Source organism: Eurytemora carolleeae, unplaced genomic scaffold (assembly GCF_000591075.1).
Source record: "Eurytemora carolleeae unplaced genomic scaffold, Eaff_2.0 scaffold405, whole genome shotgun sequence".
Lineage (NCBI taxonomy): Eukaryota > Metazoa > Arthropoda > Copepoda > Calanoida > Temoridae > Eurytemora > Eurytemora carolleeae.
The window spans coordinates 17464-42561 of NW_019396303.1; the positions used below are offsets into that span (position 1 = coordinate 17464).

The 25098-nt window shown below is 33.4% G+C and overlaps 2 protein-coding genes across 2 annotated transcripts; both read left to right on the forward strand.

Annotated features, from left to right (window-relative positions):
* The first annotated feature begins 1818 nt into the window (after positions 1–1818).
* On the forward strand, positions 1819–9062 carry LOC111700523 (uncharacterized). Its single transcript, XM_023471460.1, has 8 exons — positions 1819–1895; positions 2304–2389; positions 3818–3875; positions 4783–4909; positions 6344–6507; positions 6737–6801; positions 7632–7753; positions 8889–9062. Exons 4-8 carry the CDS (start codon positions 4826–4828, stop codon positions 8946–8948), a joined length of 495 nt encoding a protein of 164 aa, XP_023327228.1. The 5' UTR covers positions 1819–1895; positions 2304–2389; positions 3818–3875; positions 4783–4825; the 3' UTR covers positions 8949–9062.
* Positions 9063–10145: 1083 nt separating this feature from the next.
* LOC111700524 (uncharacterized) lies at positions 10146–23781 on the forward strand. The gene is made up of 10 exons (XM_023471461.1): positions 10146–10212; positions 11414–11470; positions 11948–12028; positions 12467–12547; positions 14023–14108; positions 15218–15275; positions 15684–15810; positions 16295–16499; positions 17612–17721; positions 22697–23781. Exons 1-10 carry the CDS (start codon positions 10151–10153, stop codon positions 22787–22789), a joined length of 960 nt encoding a protein of 319 aa, XP_023327229.1. The 5' UTR covers positions 10146–10150; the 3' UTR covers positions 22790–23781.
* The last annotated feature ends 1317 nt before the right edge of the window (positions 23782–25098 follow it).

The following is a 25098-nucleotide window of genomic DNA, read 5'->3' on the forward strand; positions in this document are numbered from 1 at the left end:
GGTCCTTTAAACTATCCACAGTCCCTTTAATTAATTTCCAAATCTATATTTTAGTCCTTTGAAAAAAAATTTGGACAAAGGATTTCTTTTTTAACAGTTTTTTAAATGAAATTTATCATTCCTAGATTTTTCTTTTTCTCCTAGTATAGATTTAGCAAAGTTGTCCATTTTAAGTTTTGATTTACTTTTCTTATAATTTTTATGTTTTTTTGTATTTATTTTAAATATATTTTTGTTTTGCAGGGAGAACCAGTTCTCAGTTGCTCCTAATATTAGCCATAAGTAACACAAACGCACGTTTGTCCTGTCCTGTAAGCTTTTTTTCCTGTCCTACCGTTTGTCCTACGTTTGTCTGCTCCACGGTGTCCTAGTGCTACTTTTTTAGATGTACAAGGTTGCGTGATTTTTTATTATATCTATCTATCTATCCTTCTAAATATCTATCTATCTATCTACCTATCGACTATCTACCTATCTATCTTTTAGTGTCCAGCAATAAACTTTATTAAATAAACAATGTTCTAAACTTATTTTAAGAAGATATGTATCTATTTATCTATCTATCTATCTATCTATATGTAGTTTATATTGTGGTAAGCCCATATTTTTAGCCCTTCTCTAACTCTAAATGCCACACAAGGACACAAGCATAGGCTACTTATCCAGCCCTTCTCTAACTCTGAATGCCACACAAGGACACAAGCATTGGCTACTTATCCTGCCCTTAATTGATCTGTACCCTATAACAAGGTATGATCTCAATTTGTATACAATTTATTACAGAATGTTGTCGATAAATAACTACCTAAAACCTGTTTTGCGATTAACCTAACTGCGCCTAAAAAAACTACTTAAACTTCTAATTACATTAATTAACTTAACTTGTACCATAGAACCCCAAATAAAGTTAGTTGGAGGAAAACTCGGCTTGATTACAGTATCATAGTAATTGTTCCTCGTTTAGCATACAAGAAGGGTTCTGAATCAATCTTGAAAGATAGATATAGATTGGGAATTACACTGAAATGTATCTTGAAAGACAGATACCTGAGAATACAGACTGAGTAGCATCCAGATTGATATTGACTATGGTATTTCTGATGAACCTTGAGTTCTAGATTGAGTTTTATCTTGAAAGACAGATACCTGAGAATATAGACTGAGTCATATCCGGATTGATATTGACTATGGTATTACTGATGAACCTTGAGTTATAGATTAAGTTTTATCTTGTAAGAGTTGTTAGTATTACTTACTGTAGAGGAGAATATATATAATTATTTATTTAGGGCTCTAAAGGAGAATGCATATGTGTTTGTGTGTATTTGGGGCTCTAGATGTGGATCTATTTATGTATTTAGGACTCAAAAGGAGAATGTATATGTGTATGTGTGTATTTAGGGCTCTATATTTGAACCTATTTATACTTATTTAGGTATTCAGGTATTTAGGGGGCTGGAGGCGAATATATATTTGTTTATTTAGGGCCCTTGAGGTGGATTTATTTATGTATTTAGGACTCTAGAGGCAAATATATATATGCATATTTATGTATGATATATATATATATGCATGTGTATTGAGGGCTCTAGAGCTAGGTGGATCTATTTATGCATTTAGGGCTCTAGGGGAGAATATATATGTATATTTGTGTATTTAGGACTCTTGAGGTGGATCTATTTATGTATTTAGGGCTCTAGAGGCGAATATATATGTGTATGTGTGTATTTAGAGCTCTAGAGGCGAATTTATATGTATATGTGTGTATTTAGGGCTCTATACCTGGATCTATCTATATATATATATATGTTTAGGGCCCTGGAAGCGGACTGGTGGGATATAAGCTTAAGAACTATTGCGCTGGATGGAATTGATTTAGAAGCCATATTTCAAAGGAACAAAAACATTTTTTACTTAATGAACTTGATTCTTCTAAATTAAACCTTTTGGTCCATCTCTTGCATAGGTTTCAGAGGGGAAATTTTGACCTCCCCCGGCACACATACATTTTCGTTTGTCAAATTGTATAGAGTGTGGCTTTACATTGCAAGTTTTGCCCTATCAACCATAATTTATTAACATCTCATCTTTTTAATACTTTTCGGTTGGTGGCTCTGTTTTATATGGAAAAGTATACCATGACAATTCCGTAAGTTTAAATTATACACCAAAACAAATGATTAAATTCAAATTGAAAAAAACCAAACACATCTCGCCTTGCTAAGTGGTCATTTTAATCACAGCACATATTGAATTTTTCAATTTTTCTTCATTTTGTTTAAGTTTTTTGTTTTGAATGTTAGACTGGTAACTCCTCGCGGTCTTATTACCCAGTATGCGCTCTCCATACAACTGGAGATATTTCAAAATATCGGCTGGATTATATCAGGTGCAGAGCAATCATTCAAAATTAAAACTATTGTAATCTTGATAAATTCATTATATTTGGCTTGCTTATTTGTAAAAGTAAATGTCAGAACAAGGCCATATTTTTTTGTTGCAACTCACATAAACCTAGGGAATATTTATGGCTGATTGTAATTAAAGAATTTTGAGAATTCAAACATAGAGAAATCCGCAGAAAGTGTTCTTTATTGCAGAGTATGCTAAAAAAAAAGGGCGCGGCTTAAAAAATTTTTTTTTGAAAATTTCAGAAGTTATGATGATGTCTTATATGAATGAATGAAAAAAGTATAGTATTGCCGACATAGTTGCAAATGACCCATTTAAACAATCTTATGTTTTATTTTTTTATTTATAATTTGATCATTTCTTTTCCATGCAGATTGCATGAGAGAGAAGTATGGAATGAACAGACTTATCTTTTTGAAAAAAAGGATTTTTTCTTGATTGTTATTTATTGGAAGGTTTAAAGAGTACTGATGTAAATATTTAATTGATGTATTTGTGTAATGAAAACAAAACATTGCAATTTGCAATGTTGTATTAATCGCCCGACAAAATTAGTGTTTTCAAAACAAACGTTTTTTTATTTTACAATTTGAAGCTGATCATTTTTGATAAAAATATGCCTATCCAGAAATTATAAAATAGTTTTCTTCCTTTTCTTTGTGTTTGTAAATCTTCCAATCATATTTTATTTTTAAAAAAAAATATTTTGAGACATCCTTGCAGTTTGTGAAAACTGCCAGTTTTAGAACTATCTGTAGGTTAAAGTGCCTTTCTTATTTTGCACTAGATAATTGGATGATTCAGCAACTAGATTTAAGCTGAGCTGATTCATCTACAAACATACATTTATAGTGTATTTCTTATCTTTTTTGCAAAATAGAAGGGATGGGAAGGGACATCTCCCAGCCCCATTTTCAATTCTGTCTTTATTAGCCATCTTTCAATTTTTCCTGTTCAATATTTTTATTTCTTTTTGTTTCTTGCTTCACATTTTACATTTTGGAGGAGGAAGGGTAAGAGGGATTTTAGTTTAAGCTCCCTGGTTTCCTTCATGTTTAAGTCTTTCCGACTTAGCAGAATTTTAGGGAAACCCATAACTGCACCGCTTATGCAAAAAGAGGAGTTTAAATTTTCCACAGCAGTCCAGACTGCTCAACTCCTGTGTTAAAGGTTTGTTGTACTATTTACAGTCATAACTTCAGTTTAACAGTCGTCTCCCTATATCCATTGTTTCAGGGTCCCATTGTACACAGAGGCGTAGCCAGGGGGGTTCATCCCCCCTCCCCTGTACCAGTGAAATCTTTGGTTTTCCGGGGGGGTTTCAAGCCGCAACAGGACCTTACTACGCCCTTGATTGTACACAACACTTTCTCAATTAAAATTGATTTTTAAAAATTCATTTCAGGACTCGCCTGGAACTTTGCTGTCTCTGTGACCACGGGGGAAATTCAAAAGACTATCAAGTAAGATTTTAAACAATCCGATAATGTCAGATAATTTGCAAGGAATCAGAGCGCTGCAAATATTGGACACATCTTTCTAAACATAACTCGCCCGCCTGATATTTAGGGCTGGGGAAATTCAGTTACAAATTGGAGGTTTCCGATTTTTTAGGAAAGAGTCCGTTAACAAGAGCGAAATCAGTTGATTTTAAAATGATTAACAAAATGGATTAGCCGTGTTTGAACAAATTTACGGTTGAAAACATAACAAAATGGATTTCGTCTTTTTTTCTGTTAAAATTGCATAAAAATATGTTATATGTATTTTTTTAAACGGAAAATACGGAAAAAAGTTGGAACGCGCCCAACACTACTTATATATTCACTAGGCCTATAAGTTAAAATGTATAAGCTTCAAGTTGAACCAGTCATAAAATTATTTGGTTTAACTGACTCTATGTAGCTCAACGACCTATCACAATTCGTAAGAAAAGGTTGCATAAATACAGATTTACCTTACAAAATAGGGATGGGCATCGTCAAACATTCGAGGTTTATTTCTTTTTTTAAAGAGGCTCCCTAAGAATCTGTTTAACCTGCACTATGATCGATAAGTCTGTGTTCACTACACAAAATTTCTATTTCTATTTCTACTCGTAAGCTAATTCTATTTCTACGTGTAAGCTATTTCTTTTTCTATGTGTAAACTATTTCTATTTCTACGGGTAAACTATTTCTATTTCTACGCGTAAGCAATTTCTATTTCTACGTGTAAACTATTTCTATTTCTAAGTGTAAAAGATGTGATAAACTAACAATTATATTGTCGAACAGATGATATGTAAACCCAAATTAAGTTAGATGTGAGAGTTATACAACGAAAATTTAGGTGGTCCCAAAAAAAGCAATATTAATTGTGAATTTCTAGGTCTTTAGACTTTCTGCTGGGTCCGACTGGACTGGCCCTTACCATGATCAGATCTACGTGGAATCGATTGCTGGAACTCTTATCAAGGCTGTCAGTTGCCTCTCTCATCTTTGGAATCCCTGAAACGGTAGAAATCTTTACTGGACTCTTAATGTAATTTCAAGTGTGGCTGGCTAGATTAACGAGAACACTTTTTAAATCTTTCTATGGGAAAATATGTTAAAGAAAACCTTGTTTTTTTCTAGCTGAAAACTGCTGTATTCAATTGCGGTTTACACCCTTGTTTCAACTTCCCGGTTAACGTCCGCTCCAATCTAAGGTCAACCCCATGCTTTGAAAGCATTCAGCTAACCAACTATGGTTTGCAGCGAAAATGAAAAATCGTTTTGCAAAAATTTCAAATTTTTGCAAAAAAAATTTCGCATTTTTGTTCTCTTGAAAAATTTCACTTCGTTTTCGCATTTTTTGCTTTATTTATTTCGTGAAAAAATGGAAAATTTCGCGAAAAGTTTGCAAAAATAGAACAAAAATATTTGCTTTTTTCACAAAATGTTTCATTCGCTGCAAACCCTAGAACCAATTGACATGCAAAATTTAAATGCCCGGTGCATAAATGTACTCTTGAAACATTTATATGATATAATGTGGTACGTATTGTCATTTATCTAGGCTTAAAAATCGGTAGCGGCCAAAATTTTTTATCGCAAATGCCGTAAAGAATTATAAGAAGAGAGAGATTAGTATATATTTTAGATTTAGGTTAGTTTTAGACACTTTCTGAGCCAAGTGCTGCGGCTAGGACAAGCTAGGGGACTGAGTGACGCGGCCAGGAAAGGCTAAGGGCTGAGCACCGCGGCTAGAACTGGATCTCTCTCTGTCTTATAATTCATTGCGGCATTCGCGAGTATCACAGATTAGCCGCTGCCCTAAAAATGTTCACTTTGTTACTATCAACAAGTTTTCCTGCAGTAGAAATGTGTCAGTCTCTTTTGTAGAAAAGCCAAAACTAAAAGTAATTAGAAGTTATAACATTGATATAATTATATGTGATCTGACAACACTGGTGAATTAGGCATTGCCATCTTTGCACGAAGGGTCACTTAAAATGATGCTTACAGTCTCAAAAATGAAGGTGGAATAAACTGGATTAAAAATCATGAATGTGCCCAGTCCTAAATATTAAAGTAACCGAAAGCATTATGAAATGACTAACTGAATGTGGGAATATATAAAATGTGTGAATTGAGGATTTTAAATTGCCGCATTAGTGATTGTGAATTTAACTGTAGATGCAACCTAAAGTCCGACTGTGACAACCTGCTTGCACCAGCTAGCCCTCCCTACAGAGCTTTGACAACTTTATTGGCCCCTGCGCCGTATGTCTAGTGTACCGGGCGGGGCAGAACAAGGGTCGTAGAGGTCGATTTTAATGTGCGAGTTAAGTGTGTGCTTTGGTAGTTTGATATTTCTAGCAGAATATTAAGATTTCTTCTGGAAGTGGTGTGCTTTTTTTGTAAAATTATATTGGTATAGCCTTACCACACATTCTTCTTTTTTCTAGATAGCGGAGTTGAGCGCAGTATCCCTGCTGGACATTGGTAACTTTATCTTCAGCACGGAGTTAACCCTTCTCTCCCTGGGTCGGGGCTATACCATTATTTTTTGGTTGGGACTGTTCGCTATTCCTGTTTATCTCTTCTCTACTAATATCTACCCGAACATCAGGTACAGTTAAAGGAACAGTACACGTGATTAAAGGTTGTATAATAAGTTAGGTTACTCTAGATGCACTTCAATGTACGGAAATGTCGTCTTCTATGACAGATAGATAAATCTGCATATATAACGTCACTGATTATAGGAATTATAGAGGCTAAAGTGACGTCATATGAAGTTTTTAAAGGTTTTTATTGTAAACTTTTGAGATTTTGTAATCGAGGCTGACAATGTTTAGGCCAGGAGGACCTAATCTCAACAGTACTCTCGCCATTGGTTCTTCTTCATCAATGAGCAATGAAAGTAGGAATTTACACCTTTAAAATTTAACCCTAAACAGGCCCCTCCCCCGCCATTTTAGTCTTTTTGCCCTCGCACTCGCATTTTTGACACTATCATCAGCTAATTTTTTTACTTCTAATATATAGAAATTTAAAGAATTTTCTGTAAATTTTTTTTTATTCAGGGTAGGGTAATTGGGGCGGTAAAGAATCCAGTGTAAAAAATCTTAAATTGTCCATACTTTTTTTTTGACTGAAGCTACAGATATAAAAACTATATTTTTGAAAATCCCTTGAAAAATCAATATAGAAACATGCGTCACACTATGATATTTGTTTTAAATAAAAAAAAAATTTTTTTTTGCATTTTTGGACCTGTTCTTTGTATTTTTGGACCTATTCTTGGTATTTTTGGACCTGTTCTTGGTATTTTTGGACCTGTTCTTGGTATTTTTTTTCAACCCTTCCTAACATCCAAACTACAATAGATCGATCTAATTTGTTTTCAATGAGCTGGCCTTAAAAAATTGGGCTGTGAACATGAATTTCAACCCAATACCTAATATTCTAAAGGCATTTTTCTATACATATATTCAGACTCCCAGGCGTTATAGGGTTAACCAAGCAACAATGAGCAAGAAATCTATACGAGAAAATTGCATTGTCTTTCGTTTTGAAATTTCACGTTTATAGCGAGGAACTCACAATTTTTTAGAAGGAAAAACTAGAATATCTTTATATGTTTTTGAGGGTCACTTTAATTTACATTAACAGTCCCTTTAAACCGGCATATTTCCACATAATTTTCTCTTTTATAAAAATCTAATAAATCAGCGTCCTTTCTATAACTAGGACAAGATAACCTTGTGTACCGAGATTACTACCTGGACCCTGTAGTAGAAGGAGGAGGAGTAGGAGGATATCAATACGAGGAGGATTATGAACCAGGAAAATACAAAGCATACCAGTCACAGGTGAGGCTGAACTTTTTTTTATAAATTAATCAGTAAGGCGGAATATTAACTCTTTTTAATCAGTAAGGTGAAATATTAACTCTTTTTAATCAGTAAGGCGGAATATTAACTCTTTTTAATCATTAAGGCGGAATATTAAGTCTTTTATAATCAGCATAAGGCGGACTATTAAGTCTTTTTTGATCAGTAAGGCGGACTATTAAGTCTTTTTTAATCAGTAAAGCGGAAAGCCTTTTTTAAATAGTAAGGCGAACAATTAAGTATTTTTTGATCATTAAGGGGGATAATTAAGTCTTTTTTAATCAGTAAGGCGGAATATTAAGTCTTTTTAATCATTAAGGCGGAATATTAAGTCTGTTTTAATCAGTAAGGCGGAAAATTAAGTCTTTTTAATCAGTAAGGTGGACTGTTAAGTCTTTTTAATCAGTAAGGTGAAATATTAAGTATTTTTCAATCAGTAAGGCGGATTATAAAGTCTTTTTTAAATAGTAAGGCGGAATACTAAGTCTTTTTAATCAGTATAAGGCGGCATATAAAGTATTTTTTTAATGAGTAAGGCGGAATATTAAGTCTTTTTTAATAAATAGGCGGAAAACTAAGCATTTTTTAATCGATAAGACGGATTATTAAGTCTTTTTATCAGTGAGGAGGAATATTAAGTCTTTATACTTATCAGTAAGGCGGAATATTAAGTCTTGCTTTGTTAGTAAGGCGGAATATATTGTGTGTTTTTTTTATCAGTGAGGCGGGTTAGGATTTTTATGAAATGTATCGACTTAAGTGTCGCATCCCCTTGGTCTTTGGTTTTACCTGATTTACTCACTTTTGTAGCCCTATGCATAATCATTTTAAAAACATCAACGCGCTTGTTCCTAGCTTAAGGTTGAAAAGAGTTATTGGTAAAATACTGTTTTTATTGTTTTGTTTTTTTGTGACAGAGACTCAATTCCTTTGAAGAGTATCAGGTCGTGAGTAAAGTCTTATCCTTACTACATAGGGGGTATCCCTTTCATTCAAGTTTAATCCTTCGGAGTAATCACAGTCTGCTTGAAAATATGTTACAAATGTAAAATATTATTTTCCCAAAAAAATCTATTTCACAGAATTTTCTTTCAATAATTCGTTTTTTCTTTAGGATCGACTTGAGATTTTACTAGAAGATATGATGAGCAGGATTATTGAAGGAATACTCTAGCGAAATACAGGATTATCATGCTTATTCAAATTTGGCAAATTAAAAGAATAAAGCTGGCAAAAATGTAAAGTTCCATGTTTATTTTTTTCTTGATCTTAAGCTAACAACCCCCCCCCCCCCCATTATTTCCTCCATTATATTTTATCTTTTTTAATTCCAAATATTCGTTTAAGATGTTTTTAATGAGTTTTTAATAACTTTGCCACAAACTTGATTTTCTAGTCCTTATATCTTTGCTACCCAATGTCGCAGACCTCAGATATTTCAAACTATGAATTCTGTTAATAATTCTGTTAAAAAATAATTTAGGTTTGAAATACTAAAGGTTTACACCATGAAGTTGCAAAGATATAGGGATTATAATATGTAAGCTTGTGACAAAGACTCATTTTCTTTAAAGAAAAACTACTTGTTTTATATAAAATTTGATATTTTCTTTAACTTTTTTTTATTTCCTTTTTTAAAATTTAATTTATTCAACTAAATCTTTTAATTTAAACCCCAAATATATGATTTTATTTTAATCTTGTAATTAGTAAATAGTATATTAAAAGTTGTCTTATATTTTTCTGTTAGTTATGAAATATCACTAAGGATTAAACTATTTTCAACTGTTTATATATTAAAATGTAATATTTAAAAACATGCCAGCTCAGTTAAAACTGAAAACAATTACGAATTACATTAATTTTCAAAATCTTTAACAACATTTCTTCATAAAGAAAGGACTTCCACTGTTTTCTGAAATGAAAAGTTTTTCTTTCTCAAAATAAATTTTGATTGAAATGAAAAATTAAATACAGTGAAACCCTTAATACATCAGAAGAATTTATCAAATGTCGTCTTGACAATTTTTCAATGAGTTTTATACTATATTACGTAAATTTCAGTATTTGCGAAAATAAATAAATATCCATGAATATGCGGGAACAGTTTTAAAGAGTTCCATATAATCATTTAATTAAAAAACTAAATATCTGCAACACTCCATTATCACAAAGTGAAGAATACGACATTTGATGAATTCTTTCGATGTATTCGTTATTAAGGGTTTCACTGTAACATAATTGAAAACTCTGATAATTTCTTGAAAGGTTAAAACTATGTCAAAAGACGAATAACTTTAATATCTTTATTATTTTTTTTTTATTTTTATAATTATTATTTTCTATGTTTGAGATCTTAAAATTTTTCATAAAAAGATGCTTTTCCTGCTCCTGATCTCACCAGTCCTTGGACAGACTAATCTGGAGTATAATACAGGGTAAACCAAACCATAAAAAAAAATAATTTTCATTTTTATGATTTTTTAAAAAGGTGGTACCGTGGTACCGGTTATCATATTACAGGGTTACCCATAAAGGATAAAACTTTAGAGAGGTCCGTACGGAATCTTACCAGCTTTCCCTGCAAGCTTTCTTGGTCAAATCTTTTAGCACATCTTTAACAGACCATGGTAAAAGACCAAAGACAAAAATTAACCTTGAGATCTAAAGACTTGAAGAGTTTCAGGTCGTCTTTAAAGTAACCCGGTGTACATTATACATTATACATTATACATTATACATTATACATTATACTTTATACATTATAAATTATACATTATACATTATACATTATACATTATACATTATACATTATACATTATACATTATACATTATACATTATACATTATACATTATACATTATACATTATACATTATACATTATACATTATACATTATACACATTTTTTTAATTTAATGTCTTTTCTGTGGTTCTGTGTTAAACTGCATACATTTTCAAAAGGAAAATTAATTTCATTCTTCACTATTTTTTTTACTTTTTTTCTTTTCTTTTTGTTTACAAGTTTGTTTACATGTTTGTTTACATGTTTGTTTGTTTACAAGTTTGTTTACAAGTTTGTTTACAAGTTTGTTTACATGTTTGTTTTCATGTTTGTTTACATGTTTGTTTACATGTTTGTTTTCATGTTTGTTTACATGTTTGTTTACATGTTTGTTTACATTTTTGTTTACATGTTTGTTTACATGTTTGTTTACATGTCTGTGTGCGGAAATCAAAACAAACAAAAAACAAAGTCTTCTTCATTGTATTGAATATACACGACGATACTTCAATTTTATTATAAAGGAATTGAGTCTAGTTGCCACAAACTCAAATTTTGTATTACATATATCTTAACGAACCTAAATGATTGAAACCTGTGATATTTCCATCTTAGATTATTTGATCTAACAGAATGTTTTGTTTGAAGGTCTACCGCATGGGGATTTAGAAATTTTGAGTTTGTGGCAAAGACTCAATTCCTTTACTGTAATTTCTTTGACTTTACAATTTAATTTTCTGAAATTTTTTGGATGATTTTTTTGCCGAGAAAATTCGTAATGTATTAATAATGTTTCGAATAAGAATAAGAATTTGTTATCTTTTTTTTTTTTTTTTAATCATTTTTGTTTTCTAGGCAGGAGAGATATTCAGAATATGATAATACTATATACAATCCTCAAACCAGTCACAAGTAGCTATTTTTTATCGCCATTTAACCAATAATACGGACCCATAGTTACCCTACCAGTTTAGTTACTTATCGTCCCTTGGGATAATTAAATGAAATCACGACCCGTTCTGCGAAATTTTCGGGAAAAAATCGCCCTTTTTCATTTTCGAGAAATTTAAATTTTTACTTAACCACTGCTCTTCTAGACCAATTTTGCTTAAAAATATTTGGTGGCCCTGATACAGTGATAACCAGAAAACTGTGAACCAGGAAGACTACATTAAGCAATGATTAAGTGATTTTTCGGTGTTGCAAAGATAAAATTTTAAAAATAACTTATCTAATAACTAATTAACTATAATGGGCCTGTTTACACTATAGAACTGGTTTGGCTCATGTTCAATGGTCAATTAAAGTCAATTAAAAGTTATGACTGAGTTTAAAAGTCGTCTTCCTATTCCAGAGTTTCACTATTTATGAAAATTGCGTATTTCCTAGGTATTTTGAGGACCCGTATGGAAATGAGCCAGAGTATTTTGAAGACTATTCCCAGATGACCTGGAACAATATTCAACAAAAGTAAAATTTCTGTAAAAACTTTTTATTTATGGAAACATTTTTTTTGTAATTTGTTTTTGGTAAATTTTTTTAATACCCATGCAAATATGATTACTAGAAACATGACTAAATTTCATTATTCATTAACACAAGGATGTGCTGTTCGCAGTTTGAAAAATGTACTTTATGGAACTGCACGTTTAGTTTCAAGTAAATCCTCCATTTTTTTGAGGGGTATGTCCGATTCAATCAGGTACCCTGGAAAATTGAATCTGATCAATACAGTGGAAGATATCTTCGTTTGATAAGTGATTAATTCTGATAATTTCTGAAGCAGACTGATAAAATTTCAAAAAGAGAAACAGGGAAAGCTAGTAAAGGTACCGTTGTGAATCCGGCAAGGAGGGTCACTTAAAATTACGTCTACAGTCCCTTTAAATAACATATTTGTGTGTGCAGAGCTACCGAGGTTGATTGGGTTGACATGACAACAAGAACTCTAGCTCTGGAGGGAGTTGATTTCGATTTCATCTTCAACAGGAGATAAACCATAAATTATTAATTGTTTAAAAATTAAAAAATATTAAAATTCATAAATGTATTCTTCTATACAGTGATAACCAGAAAGCAATGGAATAGAAAGACGACATTATAGCAATATTTCAGTGTTTTGATGTTGTTGCAAAGCAAATATTGTTACTTGTATTTTAGCAAAGCACTATTTAAGTGAAATGGGTCTATTTACACCGTATAACTGCTATGTCTAATGTTCATTAAACATAGTTCAACTTTTAAACTCATGTTAAAACTAGCTCAAGTTCTAACTTGAGTTTAAAAGTAGTCTTCCTATTTCAGAGTTTTCTGGTTTTTACTTGCACTAAGATTTTATAAAAAGTATCCTTTTAATTCATTAATTTAATTTCATTACTATTAGTTTATTAAAGGGAGTGCTTGCGAAAAATGAAAGGGGGTATAGGCTAACGTCGAATTAAATTCGTTGGGGATCTCTACTAATCCTACTTCTATCTGTTGCGTGATGCGTCTATAAGGATAAAAGCGTTAAAAATACACATTTAATATTCCACTCAGATTGTTCATAATTCTAATAAATTAAAACTGATCGTTCAGATATTATAACCTGTATATATAATATATATATAAATGTCATATATTATTCAATGCATTCATATATAGTTGATATTTCATAGTATTTTTTATTCTTTTAATAAACGATGCACTTTAAACGATGTACTTTGAATATACGATGTACTTTAAACGATGTACTTTTAATATACGATGTACTTTAAACGATGTAGTTTTAATATACGATGTACTTTAAACGATGTACTTTTAATATACGATGTACTTTAAACGATGTACTTTTAATTTACAATGTACTTTAAACGATGTACTTTAAACGATGTACTTTAAACGGCGCTTTTTTCAGCCGCCAGGTGTCTCATCCCTGTAATGTCAAAGGCAGTAAATGGTTTGCAAAAAAAATAAATGATTTATGAAATATATCCTATATATTGGATCTTATAGGTTGTAATATCTGAATAATTAATTTTAAATTAAATAAAATATAATTACAATCTGAGTAAAAGAATGCAAATCCGTGAATTTGTATGGATGCTACGCCCTTAGGTTTAAGATTTTAAAACCATGTTCTCGCAACAGATAAAAGTAAAACAAGTAATTCAATACAGAATTCAATCCGACATGTCAGTCTATACTCCCTTTTATTTTTAGCTAACATTCCTTTTAAGTTTATTGAAATTTAAAGAAGACTATTTAGTAATATAGAGAATTGCAATCGGTGAATTCATGTTTATTTATCTTTTAGCATATATTTTAAATTGTTTTATATTTCTATGCAACATAGAATGGGGTGGCTGTACAACTTAAATTAAACCGCCTGGCATCGGAAGAAAACATGAACAGATTTAAAATTCAAAAGTATAAACCTGAGATCTAATTGATTTAAATCTGGTAAATTATGGTGTATTCTATAGACTCGTATCTCCAAGAGGTCTGATCACTCAGTATGCACTTTCATTAGAATTAGAAATTTTTCAGAATATAGGATGGATTTTGTCAGGTACAGAACTTATATATTTTAATTTTTACAAAATGAAAAACAATATTTAGAAATCATGTTTTTAGCAACAAGACAAAGCTTTAAGAAACAAAATTCTTAAAAAACACCATTTAGATATTTTTGGCCAAATCAAAAAACAATATTTAGTAGAGCTGGAAATTGTTTTTTATTCAAATTGATTGAAATGTTTGATCATTTATTGTAAATAAAATATCGATCTTTAATGTTATGGACAGAGGTTTTACATAAATTTCTCTAACCCCAAAGAAAATTTTAACTGTAATTGTTTTATTATCATTACACATTAAGCTATAGTGGGGTTGGTAAAATAGACATGCTATAGGCCGGGTACTGTAAATAGTCTGGCCGCGCCAGTTATATCCGGGTCGACATTGGATAGAGACGGGGCGGTACAAGGCTTGAACAAGGAGTCGGTCATGTTCAAATTAAAATTGCCCCTAGTCCACTGTGATTAATCTTCAAAACATGTTTGATTAATAGCGCATTCTTTACAATTTTCACTGGAATGTTTAATTTACCGCCATTGGTTGGATTCTGTCAGTTAGGGTTTCAAGTCGCAATTTCGCAAAATAAAATGTTATATTTTTTTGCAATTTACACGTTGATTTAGCACGTGAGTTAAAATTCAAAATTGAGATTAAGTTTTGGACTTTTTCTCCGAAAAATGCACATGCTGAGTTTTTTTTTCTTGGCTCCTAATTTTGGGCTTTTGCACTCAAAATAATTGCAACTACTGTCTAGCGATTGGAAACCCAGTGACAAAATTCTAACAATAATCATAACTTTATACCAGAAAATTATTTTTTAAAAATTAAGAAAAACCAATTCGTGTTTTTGCTGGGTGGGACAGTCTTGATTTTAACTTTTCAATTTTATACAGATTTTTATAAAATGTTAATCTGTTTTTCTTTTATCATGTTTCTCAGCAAGAAAAACAATGTTATCAGCAAATTAATAAATATAAGTGCACTATTAATAATTTTTCAAAATTGAATAATTTTTCAATTTCAATTATTTATATTTATATTTATAATTATATTTATATTTATATTTATATATATATTTATATTTATATTATATTTGTATAGGCATGATTTGGAATTTTGCTCTAACCGTAACAGAGGGTCAACTTCAAGCTGATATTGCGTGAGTTTAAATAATGTATTTCTTATTTTGAAAAAAATCCCAAAAATGAAATTGGATACCCTGGAATAAATGCATGTTTATTTGTTCTTGTAATGTTTAAATGTTTGCTTTCTTAAAGAGACTGTCATTGCAATTTAAAGCGACCCTTGAAAGGGGCATTTCAGTTTCATAGTCACGTACCTTTAACACCGTAATCTGGTCAATAGAGTATAAGACGTTTCCACAAAAATCTGAGAAAATCTACCAATTAAAAAATTGATTATTTTAAAAATTTACATTTCATACACTGCCAAATTGAGAGAAGGTACATGCAAGTCATGTTCATTTTTGTTCAGTTTTCCCCTTTTTCTCAGGATAAAAAAGTTGCAAAACTTAATAATCGATTTTACTCACAATCTCTTATTTTAGGTCTTTAAGCTTCATATACAGCCCTCAAGCACTTGCCTTGACCATGATACGATCTCTATGGAACCGCCTGCTTGAGATTGTGGCTCGTATCACCGCTGCTATTATTGTGTTCAGTGCCCCAGAAACGGTAAGTTTATGACTTGAATAACCTTTTCTAATGTTGTGTTCAGTGCCCCAGAAACGATAAGTTTGCGGTTTGAATAAACATTGCTCATATTGTGTTCAGTGCCCCAGAAACAGTAAGTTTACGGTTTGAATAAACGTTGCTAATATTGTATTCAGTGTCCCAGAAACGGTAAGTTTGCAGTTAACATAAACGTTGCTAATATTGTGTTAAGTGCTCCGGAAACGGTAAGTTTAAGGCTCGAAAAGCCGTTGCCATGATTGTGCTCAGTACACTAGAAAACGGTAAGTTTTAGATTCATGGAGTTTTTAGGTAAAAGTCACTTACATACGCTCCATTTATAGTTTTATCGGAACAACTTTTTGATGTCTTTCAGATTGTTTAAATATTTATCATTTAGTTAAAATTCAGGAATTTGAACGTCTTCTTTATACTCCACAATATTATGGGTTTCACTGTAGAATTTCATTACACATTATAATTTCAGTTTTCCCAAATCAGTGAAGTGACACCGGTAGACATAGGAGACTTCTTATTCAATCCCCAGCTGACAATTCTGAGCCTGGGTAGAGGTGTCACCATTGTATTCTGGTTGACCCTATTCGCCATCCCGACCTACTTCTTCTCCGCTGATGTGTGGCCGGTCATACGACCTCCAGCACCTGTACCTACCAACACTACTGCAGCAGGAAGTAAGTTAAAACAAATAATTTTGGGGTAAAGGGGCGATTTTTAACACATTTGATCTTGCAATTGTGTTATTTATTAAGTTTTGAATACATTGATAAGAGTGTACCTTAATGTGAAACCTTGTGGTAAAATTGTAAAATTAAAGGAATTGAGTTTTTGCCACAAACTCAGATTTTCTAATTCTTGTAACTTAGCAACCCGTTTTCCTAGACCTTTGATATATCTAACTTTTAATTCTGATAGATCAAATATTCTAAGTTTGAAATATCAAAGGTTTACAACATCAGGTTGCAAAGATATAGGGGTTAGAAAATGTCAACTAATGATTTTAGGATTGAATTACTAAATCGGGTTATGCAAGCACCACAGAAGCTATAAATACTACCTTAAAATTACGGTTTAAGTTAAGTTACAAGTGAAATTTATTCTGTAACTTTGCTTTCCTTTTGTTTTGACCTCTAAGCCTGAATTTAAAAAGATTGAGCCACATCTCAAATGAAATTGTATTTGTTAAAAAGATTGAGCCACATCTCAAATTTGGTCGGTTCCACATGAAATTGTATTTGTTATACATCTTATGTAGCTGCGATTTAGCGGGGACTTTCTCGCCTAGCTAGCCAACCGGTTTTGGCGGTTTAGCAAAGCGGTTTAAATTCTTTAAATTTGGCCTCTGATGTATAAAATTTACAAATTGTTTTTGACAATTTTGAACATCAGTAGAAAAGTTATGAGGTTAGAACGAAATAAACGTGTTACCAATGATTTAAATCGTTTCCTCACTCAAGTGAGTTTAAATCCAACCCTTTCTTTAACATGTCTCTTGTTGACCAATGTTTCAAGTGAGTTTAAATCCAACCCTTTCTTTAACATGTCTCTTGTTGACCAATGTTTCAAGTGAGTTTAAATCCAACCCTTTCTTTAACATGTCTCTTGTTGACCAATGTTTCAAGTGAGTTTAAATCCAACCCTTTCTTTAACATGTCTCTTGTTGACCAATGTTTCAAGATAAGGTCGACGTCGACCAATGATAAATAGATGAATAAATGATTTATAATTAGCAAATAATTGTAAAAATGTGAGGGAAAGCATGACTCTATCTAAAAGCTGATTGTAGGAAGCGGAAAGGATTCCTGTCCTGATTTCTTCCATCATCCGGCATCTGAGTATATTCTCAGTGAAGAAGACTTTTGTGAGTCAGAGAGCTTCAGGGAGTTCAACGCCAAGGTTCGGAAAAAATAATTTTTTTTTAAATTATTCAGTGGAGACGAAATTTGAAAATTAATCATTAGGTAGTTAAACATCCTATGACTTTCTTCTTCTAGAAGTTTAGCAATCTTATTGTTCAATACACCTTTTATTTCTTGAGGCATGATAAAGTGGTTCAAATAAATAATTCAGTAGCATTCACATCATGATTCAGATAAACCATCACCTCTAGTTGAACCTGGCTTCAAAATTTAACTGCAATCATAAATATCCAACTTTGATAGTTTTAAACTTATCATCTGGGATTTGAATGATACTTTCTCTTTATAGGAACTTTAAAAGGAGTGACCGGCTATGTAAGGTAGTTGAACAGAGTATGCAGTGTTGTGGAAAACTTCTTTTGGATTAGTTTATTAGTCTGTAGTTTATTGTAGAACTTTTTTTACATTTCATGTCGTCGTTATTTAATAATTTTAAAAAAATAATTCTGAAAGCGTATCCAGCCCCAAAGTAGGAGTTTTGAACATCGAATTTGCGCTCAAACTCAGGATTTACAGATCTTTAAAAAGTTTTATATGGCTGTAACAATCTAGGTCCCGATCAATCTCCTAATACTTGACTATAACTCTAATAACGAGTCTTCCCGACTTTATCTCTAGCCAACCCTGGCTCTATTATCTCTAGTCAACCCTGGCTATATACGTCTGTTTAAAACAACGATTCGTACTATACTAATTTATTGATACAGGTAAATATAGATTGACCGGATTGGCCGGTCAGGGTCAAATGGAAACATAGATAATAGATAAGCAAAACATAGATGATAAGGATAGTAAACTAAACATAATCCCCTGAATTTATTACATGGCTCAAGTGAATCCGAAAGAAGTTTTCCACAACACTGCATGCTCAGTTCAACTAATCATCATCAAATCTACAGTCTAGGCCATCCAAGTAAAACTTAATCTTTACTCCTTTCCCCAATACTCTCATGCCTTTTCCACCTTTCTCTGCAGTATTCACTCTTGAGTTACTTTCCTCCAACATTTATCCACTTATCATCTTCCAGAATTCACTTGACACTAAGTACCTTTCACTAAATTACCTGTATCTACCAAGGCTAATCCATATATATCTCGCTTAAACAGTTTAAATTTCACATACTAGGTTTTACGGTCGTCCCTCTCAACCAAGTTAACATTGTTCAAGTGCATTAGGACATTCTTCTCCCATTCCCTAAGTCCGTTATCTTTACTGCCATTTTGCCTCAAACTATCCTTCACTTCCGGATGAAAGTCATTGGGCAATCTCATGCCTGTACTTCTACTATCAACCACTTCTGTCCTAACATTATCCTTCACTTCCGAATCTAACTTATACAAATTATGGACATGATTTTTGACAGAATTGTTTATTGAATAATTATTAAATTTATTCACATCATTATTTTCTGCCATCCTTGGAGTTGATGACCGTCCGTCATCGCAGCTCCCTAGGGAAAAACCGAGTCTGGTGCCAGTTTCTTCAGAACTTCCTGCATAGTTGTCAAGGATCTGATCACTTCCGCCATCTGTCCGCTGCTATCTCTGCCATTCTCCCTTCTCTCCTGATTTCTCCTCTCTCCCCTGCACTCCCCGGAGATATGACCTTCTTTCCCACAATTGTAACATGAGACTGGGGGTCTGGAATTTGCATTACGAGTTGTACTTCCGTACTTCCAGTTAGGATTCTTTTTCTTCCATTCGTCAAATTTCCTGCAATCTTCATTATTATGTCCAGGTTTCTTGCAGAAATAACACACCTCTCTGCCTTGTAAGGCATTTATCCCGTCCTCAGAGTCCAGATTCTCAACTTCTGATTCGTCCTCCACCAGCCCAGGCATGGCATTAACGCCCATAGGCACCTGTGCCGTCTTCAACATCTCATTGGCTCTGGTAATCTCACTCTTATCATATCTGTATGTACTCTGCAGGCCAGCCATATCCTGGGCTAGAGCCCTTGGGTCTAGGTTATACGTCCTCAGGTTGACTAACTGGTGGTCTAGGACAGCCTTGATCTCCCTTTCATGCTTAATTTCCTTAGGCATGAACATCAGACAGGTTTTCCTCAGTTCTGGATTATATAGCCCTAGCAACATAGCATTCTTGAACTCAACCAGACTTCTCCGAGCTGGAGGGTAAGCTTGCACAAACTGTCTCAACTTATCAGTGTAGTATTGTCGAGCATCTTCATTCCTGGCCTGTGTTGTATCCTAGATTGTTCTTAATAAGAATGAACAGTCCCTTGAATACAATCGGATGCCAGAGGATCAGTACAGCCTGAACCTTAGAAGAGTAGACACATAATCATACACGTCAGTCTGCCACTATCGTTCCGGGACTTGTACGACATAAAGCGAACATACAGCATACAGAGGGAACCCAACTTGAACGAGCTACATAGAAGAAGATGAACCAAGTTTCTGTCATAGTACGCAACCCCGCCTACATTGCAGATGTTGAGCTGGATGAGGATGAAGTTGATCCAGCAGACCTTACTCCTCTGGTTAGTGGGAATGCTCCCATTGTCACTGCTCCAGCCTCAGAGGATGAAGACGTAGCTGAGGATGTTGTAGAGGACAGGAATGATGATGAGGAGATGGAAGATGTCCCACAGATACTCCGGGACGTCATCAGTAGTCTGGAGGAACTCGATACGGAGCTGAGAAGCATCCTGTCCCCTGCTCCTGGGGACACCAGCTCCCATCAGTCCCCTGTTGTCCCCCGTATTGAGGTATGGGACACAGGAAGGGCTTGGGAGCATGAATACAAGCTGTATCCTGACTCTAGTAGAGAAGAGATCAGTGACAGGTTGTTTAACCAGGTGGCGGATCTGCTTCAGATCATGCATGAGCAAATCAGCCAACAAACCTGGAATGAAAGAGATAGAGAACTGATAGACGGACTGAATAATATATCGGTCATGCACATAAGACTTGGTAAACTAACCAAGAAAGTGCTCAAAGATCAAGCTACGGAACCTAACATGTAAAGGGATCATGGCTGATCATTATGTCATCAGAATATCTCCATATTATGATTATGTATGCATTTATGAATATATATAAATAAATGTTAATAATCTAATAAGAGCTTATTTATTACTTTGGGTGTTAATTATTGCACGAGCAAGTAATCATATAAAGGTTTACTCCATGTGATTGAGATAGCCCGAAGTATAATGTTGCCAGGTTGCAAAGATAAGTCATTACATAAGGGTTAGTTCCGAGTGATGGAAATAACCCGATGTGCAATGTTATCAGGTTGCAAAGATAATTGATCCTATACAAGTATATAACTTGAAGTGTGATCTAACAAAGTTTGCTAATTTAAGTTTGCCAATTTATTGATTTTTAGTAGTAAGAGAATACTACACCTGTCTCCTGGCCATGTACTCCATTTTCCTGCCCTCCTCATCCTTCTCATGCGTAAACTTCTTTAACAGTTCTTGGAAAAATACACCAATTTCGTAATTCTCAAAAGCTAGTCCATCAGGTCTCAACAATACTTTCTCTGACTGGGCTTTCCCCTCTATACAATCTAGCAGCATCCACTTTATCACATCATTGGGAATCATCTCACACTGGAATCTCGATAGATGTTTCTCCAATTCATTACACCAGTCAAACACTTTGCCAGGGTTACCATCATAGGGTGGGGCATAACTTCTAAAATTCCGCAATTTTTTCTCATATGCAGCTTCCGCCTTACTCAGCTCTGCGAATGTAGTTAGGGTAGCTCTCCCAGCTGCGCTCTCCGCCTTTAGTAAACTCACATGGTATTCTTGTGAATCCTCCTGCTTAGGAGCCTTGAGCAGTACGATTACTTTACCAATCGGATCCTGTGTTTCCGGTGTAGCTGTCTCCGCTCATGTCTTAGCAAAGGCTTGATCCGTATCCTTCCTCTTTATATCCGCCAGCTCCTTCTCAGTCGCCACTTGCTTCGCCAGGAGCATCTGGAACTGCTCCCTCATCTCGGCCACGCTGTCCGCCACTTGGTTAGATGGTCCCTCCATCTCTACTTCCGATCCAGACTCGTCACTGGGTAGGCTTGGGTATCCTTGAAACGTTGCCACTGTATTTCCTATAGCCACCCTTGGTTCACTCTCAGGCAAATGGTCTTCAGCTGAAGTTTCTCTGGCTAACCCATTAAACCAGGTTTTCACTTTACTCTTTTTCCGGAATACTTTCGGAGTCTCGGGCATCTAGATCTGGGTCATAGGTTATCCCACTGCTGCCACCAGAAAATGTAACAAGCTAGGTCCCAATCAATCTCCTAATACTTGACTATAACTCTAATAACAAGTCTTCCCGACTTTATCTCTAGCCAACCCTGGCTATATACGTCTGTTTAAAACAACAATTCGTGCTGTACTAATTTATAGATACAGGTAAATATAGATTGACCGGATTGGCCAGTCAGGGTCAAATGGAAACACAGATAATAGATAAGCAAAACATAGATAATAAAGATAGTAAACTAGATAAGCAAAACATAGATGATAAGGATAGTAAACTAAACATAATCCCTTGAATTTATTACATGGCTCAAATGAATCCGAAAGAAAGTTTCTACAACACTGCATGCTCAGTTCAACTACCTTACATAGCCGGTCACTCCCTTTAAGCGTAATTTCAAGTGACCCTCCATAGCTAGAGATGACAATGTCTGATTCACAACGGTACCATTAAATCATTGTTTGTTCGAGCATGAACATGATTTTGAAAACTGATTATTTTCAAATGTGGTTTCTCTACTTCATTTCTACTGCAGGAATATGTATAGGAATTATCAGAAATAAATTCTTTTAAACCTAGAAAAATGACAATAATTTCCCCAATATTGATTAGATAACGGTTTCATTGGTACTGTTGTGAATCGGGCATTGTATTTTTTTTACTTTTAAGATGTTCTATCTCCACATTGTAAATTTTTAATTGTAAATTTAATTCTAGGGTGGTGTAGAGCTTTTGTTTGAAGACATAATTACTAAGATTATAGAGACAATTCCAGATAATCTCTCCTACACTTCTCAACCCACAGAATAATAACGTCGTCTACTCAGGGACTTTCTAGATAAACAGATAATGTCCTCCAATGAGCCCACTGTGCATGTTTTCTTTAAAGTTGCGGCCGTGTGAATTTCGAATGGCATGTATGCCTTTATTCATGAAGTCTATTCTAATTTATCAATGAATGTATTTTCTCCCCCAGACAATGAAGATTGGAGATTTCATCATAATTTTTCAAACTGGCAGTTTTCAAGGCGACACACACACAAGCGGACAAAGTTACAAATGTTACAAATTTTTAAGCAACAATTTCCCAAATGGCAATTCCGGATAAATACTTCAACCTTCTTAAAAACCTCAGCATATATCGTCTACTCATGGAATTACTTTTCTCTATAATAACAGATATTGTCCTACGATGAGCCCGCTGTGCATTTCCTTTAATAAAGTTGCGGTATTACGCATTTTCGATTGGCCTTCATCAACTTGTTAGACGACTGGTATGCATCAGTTACATAAATGTATTCTAATCTGTTCATGCATTTGTTTACTGCACAAATAATCTTAACAATTTTCTAAACGACAATTTTCCCAAATGACAATTTAAAGCGACAACTTTTCATGAGGTAATTTCCCATACATAATTTCTTAAAGTGAAAATTTCACAAAAAGGCAATTTTCCTATTGACAAATTCCATGTGGACAATTCTTCTATTTGGACAAATTCATAATGAGAATTTACCAAGCAAAAATGTTCCAAACTGACAATTTCAGAAGTTGACCTTTTCAGACATATAATCAAAGGATTTGACTTCTGAACAGACACATAACCAAAGTTGTGACCTCTCATCAGACATATAATAAAAAGTTTGAACCCCTGAACAGACATAAAATTAAAAATATATCCAGAATGATGTGTAATAGACCAAATTCATATGAACTAAATCAAACTATTATGACTGATAGAAACTTTTTATAGAATCTAAATTCTTGACATGAAACCAAACTAATTTTAGACCAAGATATATAATTAATTTATAATATTTATACATATATAGTATTTTCAACTTTATTCCGCTTAAATATACATTTTAGATTAACCCAATCATCAGTTGGAATAATAATAACTGATGATTGGGTTAGACCCATGAAACATTTTGTCTTGGAAGAAATATATATTTACACATCTGAAATGTATATTTAAACTGAAAAAATTGAAAAAAACTATATTAGTTTCCACTTGTGTCTCGAGAACTCTTGAAATCCTTGGGTTTCTATACATGAAGATATATATATTTCTATTTTAGACCAATTCTAAGTAGCTGCTGATGTAATTTTGAGTCACCTTATAGTTGAAGAGTTTAATTGAATCACAACAATACCCTAAACCTGTACAAAATGACTGAAATATTTTTGTTTTTCTATTTTAAAAAAAAAAGACTTTTAAATGAAGCTCTTTCTAAAAGTGACTAAGACCATAAACATAGACTAATTAATTATTTCTATATAGACTAAACAGTACCATGTGTAGACTACTTTATAGACTAAACAGTACCATGTGAAGACTACTTTATTGGCTAAAAAGTACCATGTGTAGACTACTTTATAGACTAAACATGACCATTTGAAGACTACTTTATGGACTAAACAGTACCATGTGTAGACTACTTTATGGACTAAACAGGACCATGTGAAGATTACTTTATGGACGAAACAGTACCATGTTTAGACTACTTTATAGACTAAACAGTACCATGTGAAGACTACTTTATAAACTAAACAGGACCATGTGAAGACTACTTTATGGACTAAACAGTACAATGTGTAGACTACTTTATGGACTAAACAGAGCCATGTGTAGACTACTTTATAGACTAAACAGTACCATGTGAAGACTACTTTATGGACTAAACAGTACCATGTGTAGACTACTTTATGGACTAAACAGTACCATGTGTAGACTACTTTATGGACTAAACAGAGCCATGTGTAGACTACTTTATAGACTAAACAGTACCATGTGAAGACTACTTTATAAACTAAACAGTACCATGTGTAGACTATTTAATAGACTAAACAGTACCATGTGTAGACTACTTTATGGACTAAACAGTACCATGTGTAGACTACTTTATAGACTAAACAGTACCATGTTTAGACTACTTTATAGTCTAAACGGGACCATGTTTAGTTTACTTTATGGACTAAACAGGACCATGTGTAGACTACTTTATAAACTAAACAGGACAATGTGAAGACTACTTTTTAGACTAAACAGTACCATGTGTAGACTACTTTATGGACTAAACAGTACCATGTGTAGACTACTTTATGGACTAAACAGT

Bases quoted from the DNA above. Each gene is read 5' to 3' on its own strand.
- LOC111700523 (XM_023471460.1), top strand. From the start codon at position 4,826: ATGATCAGATCTACGTGGAATCGATTGCTGGAACTCTTATCAAGGCTG. The intron at 4,910-6,343 runs GTAGAAATCTTT...TCTTTTTTCTAG, and splicing joins TCTTTGGAATCCCTGAAACG to ATAGCGGAGTTGAGCGCAGT. The intron at 6,508-6,736 runs GTACAGTTAAAG...GACAATGTTTAG, and splicing joins AATATCTACCCGAACATCAG to GCCAGGAGGACCTAATCTCA.
- LOC111700524 (XM_023471461.1), top strand. From the start codon at position 10,151: ATGCTTTTCCTGCTCCTGATCTCACCAGTCCTTGGACAGACTAATCTG. The intron at 11,471-11,947 runs GTAGCTATTTTT...CGTATTTCCTAG, and splicing joins AATCCTCAAACCAGTCACAA to GTATTTTGAGGACCCGTATG. The intron at 14,109-15,217 runs GTACAGAACTTA...ATATTTGTATAG, and splicing joins TATAGGATGGATTTTGTCAG to GCATGATTTGGAATTTTGCT.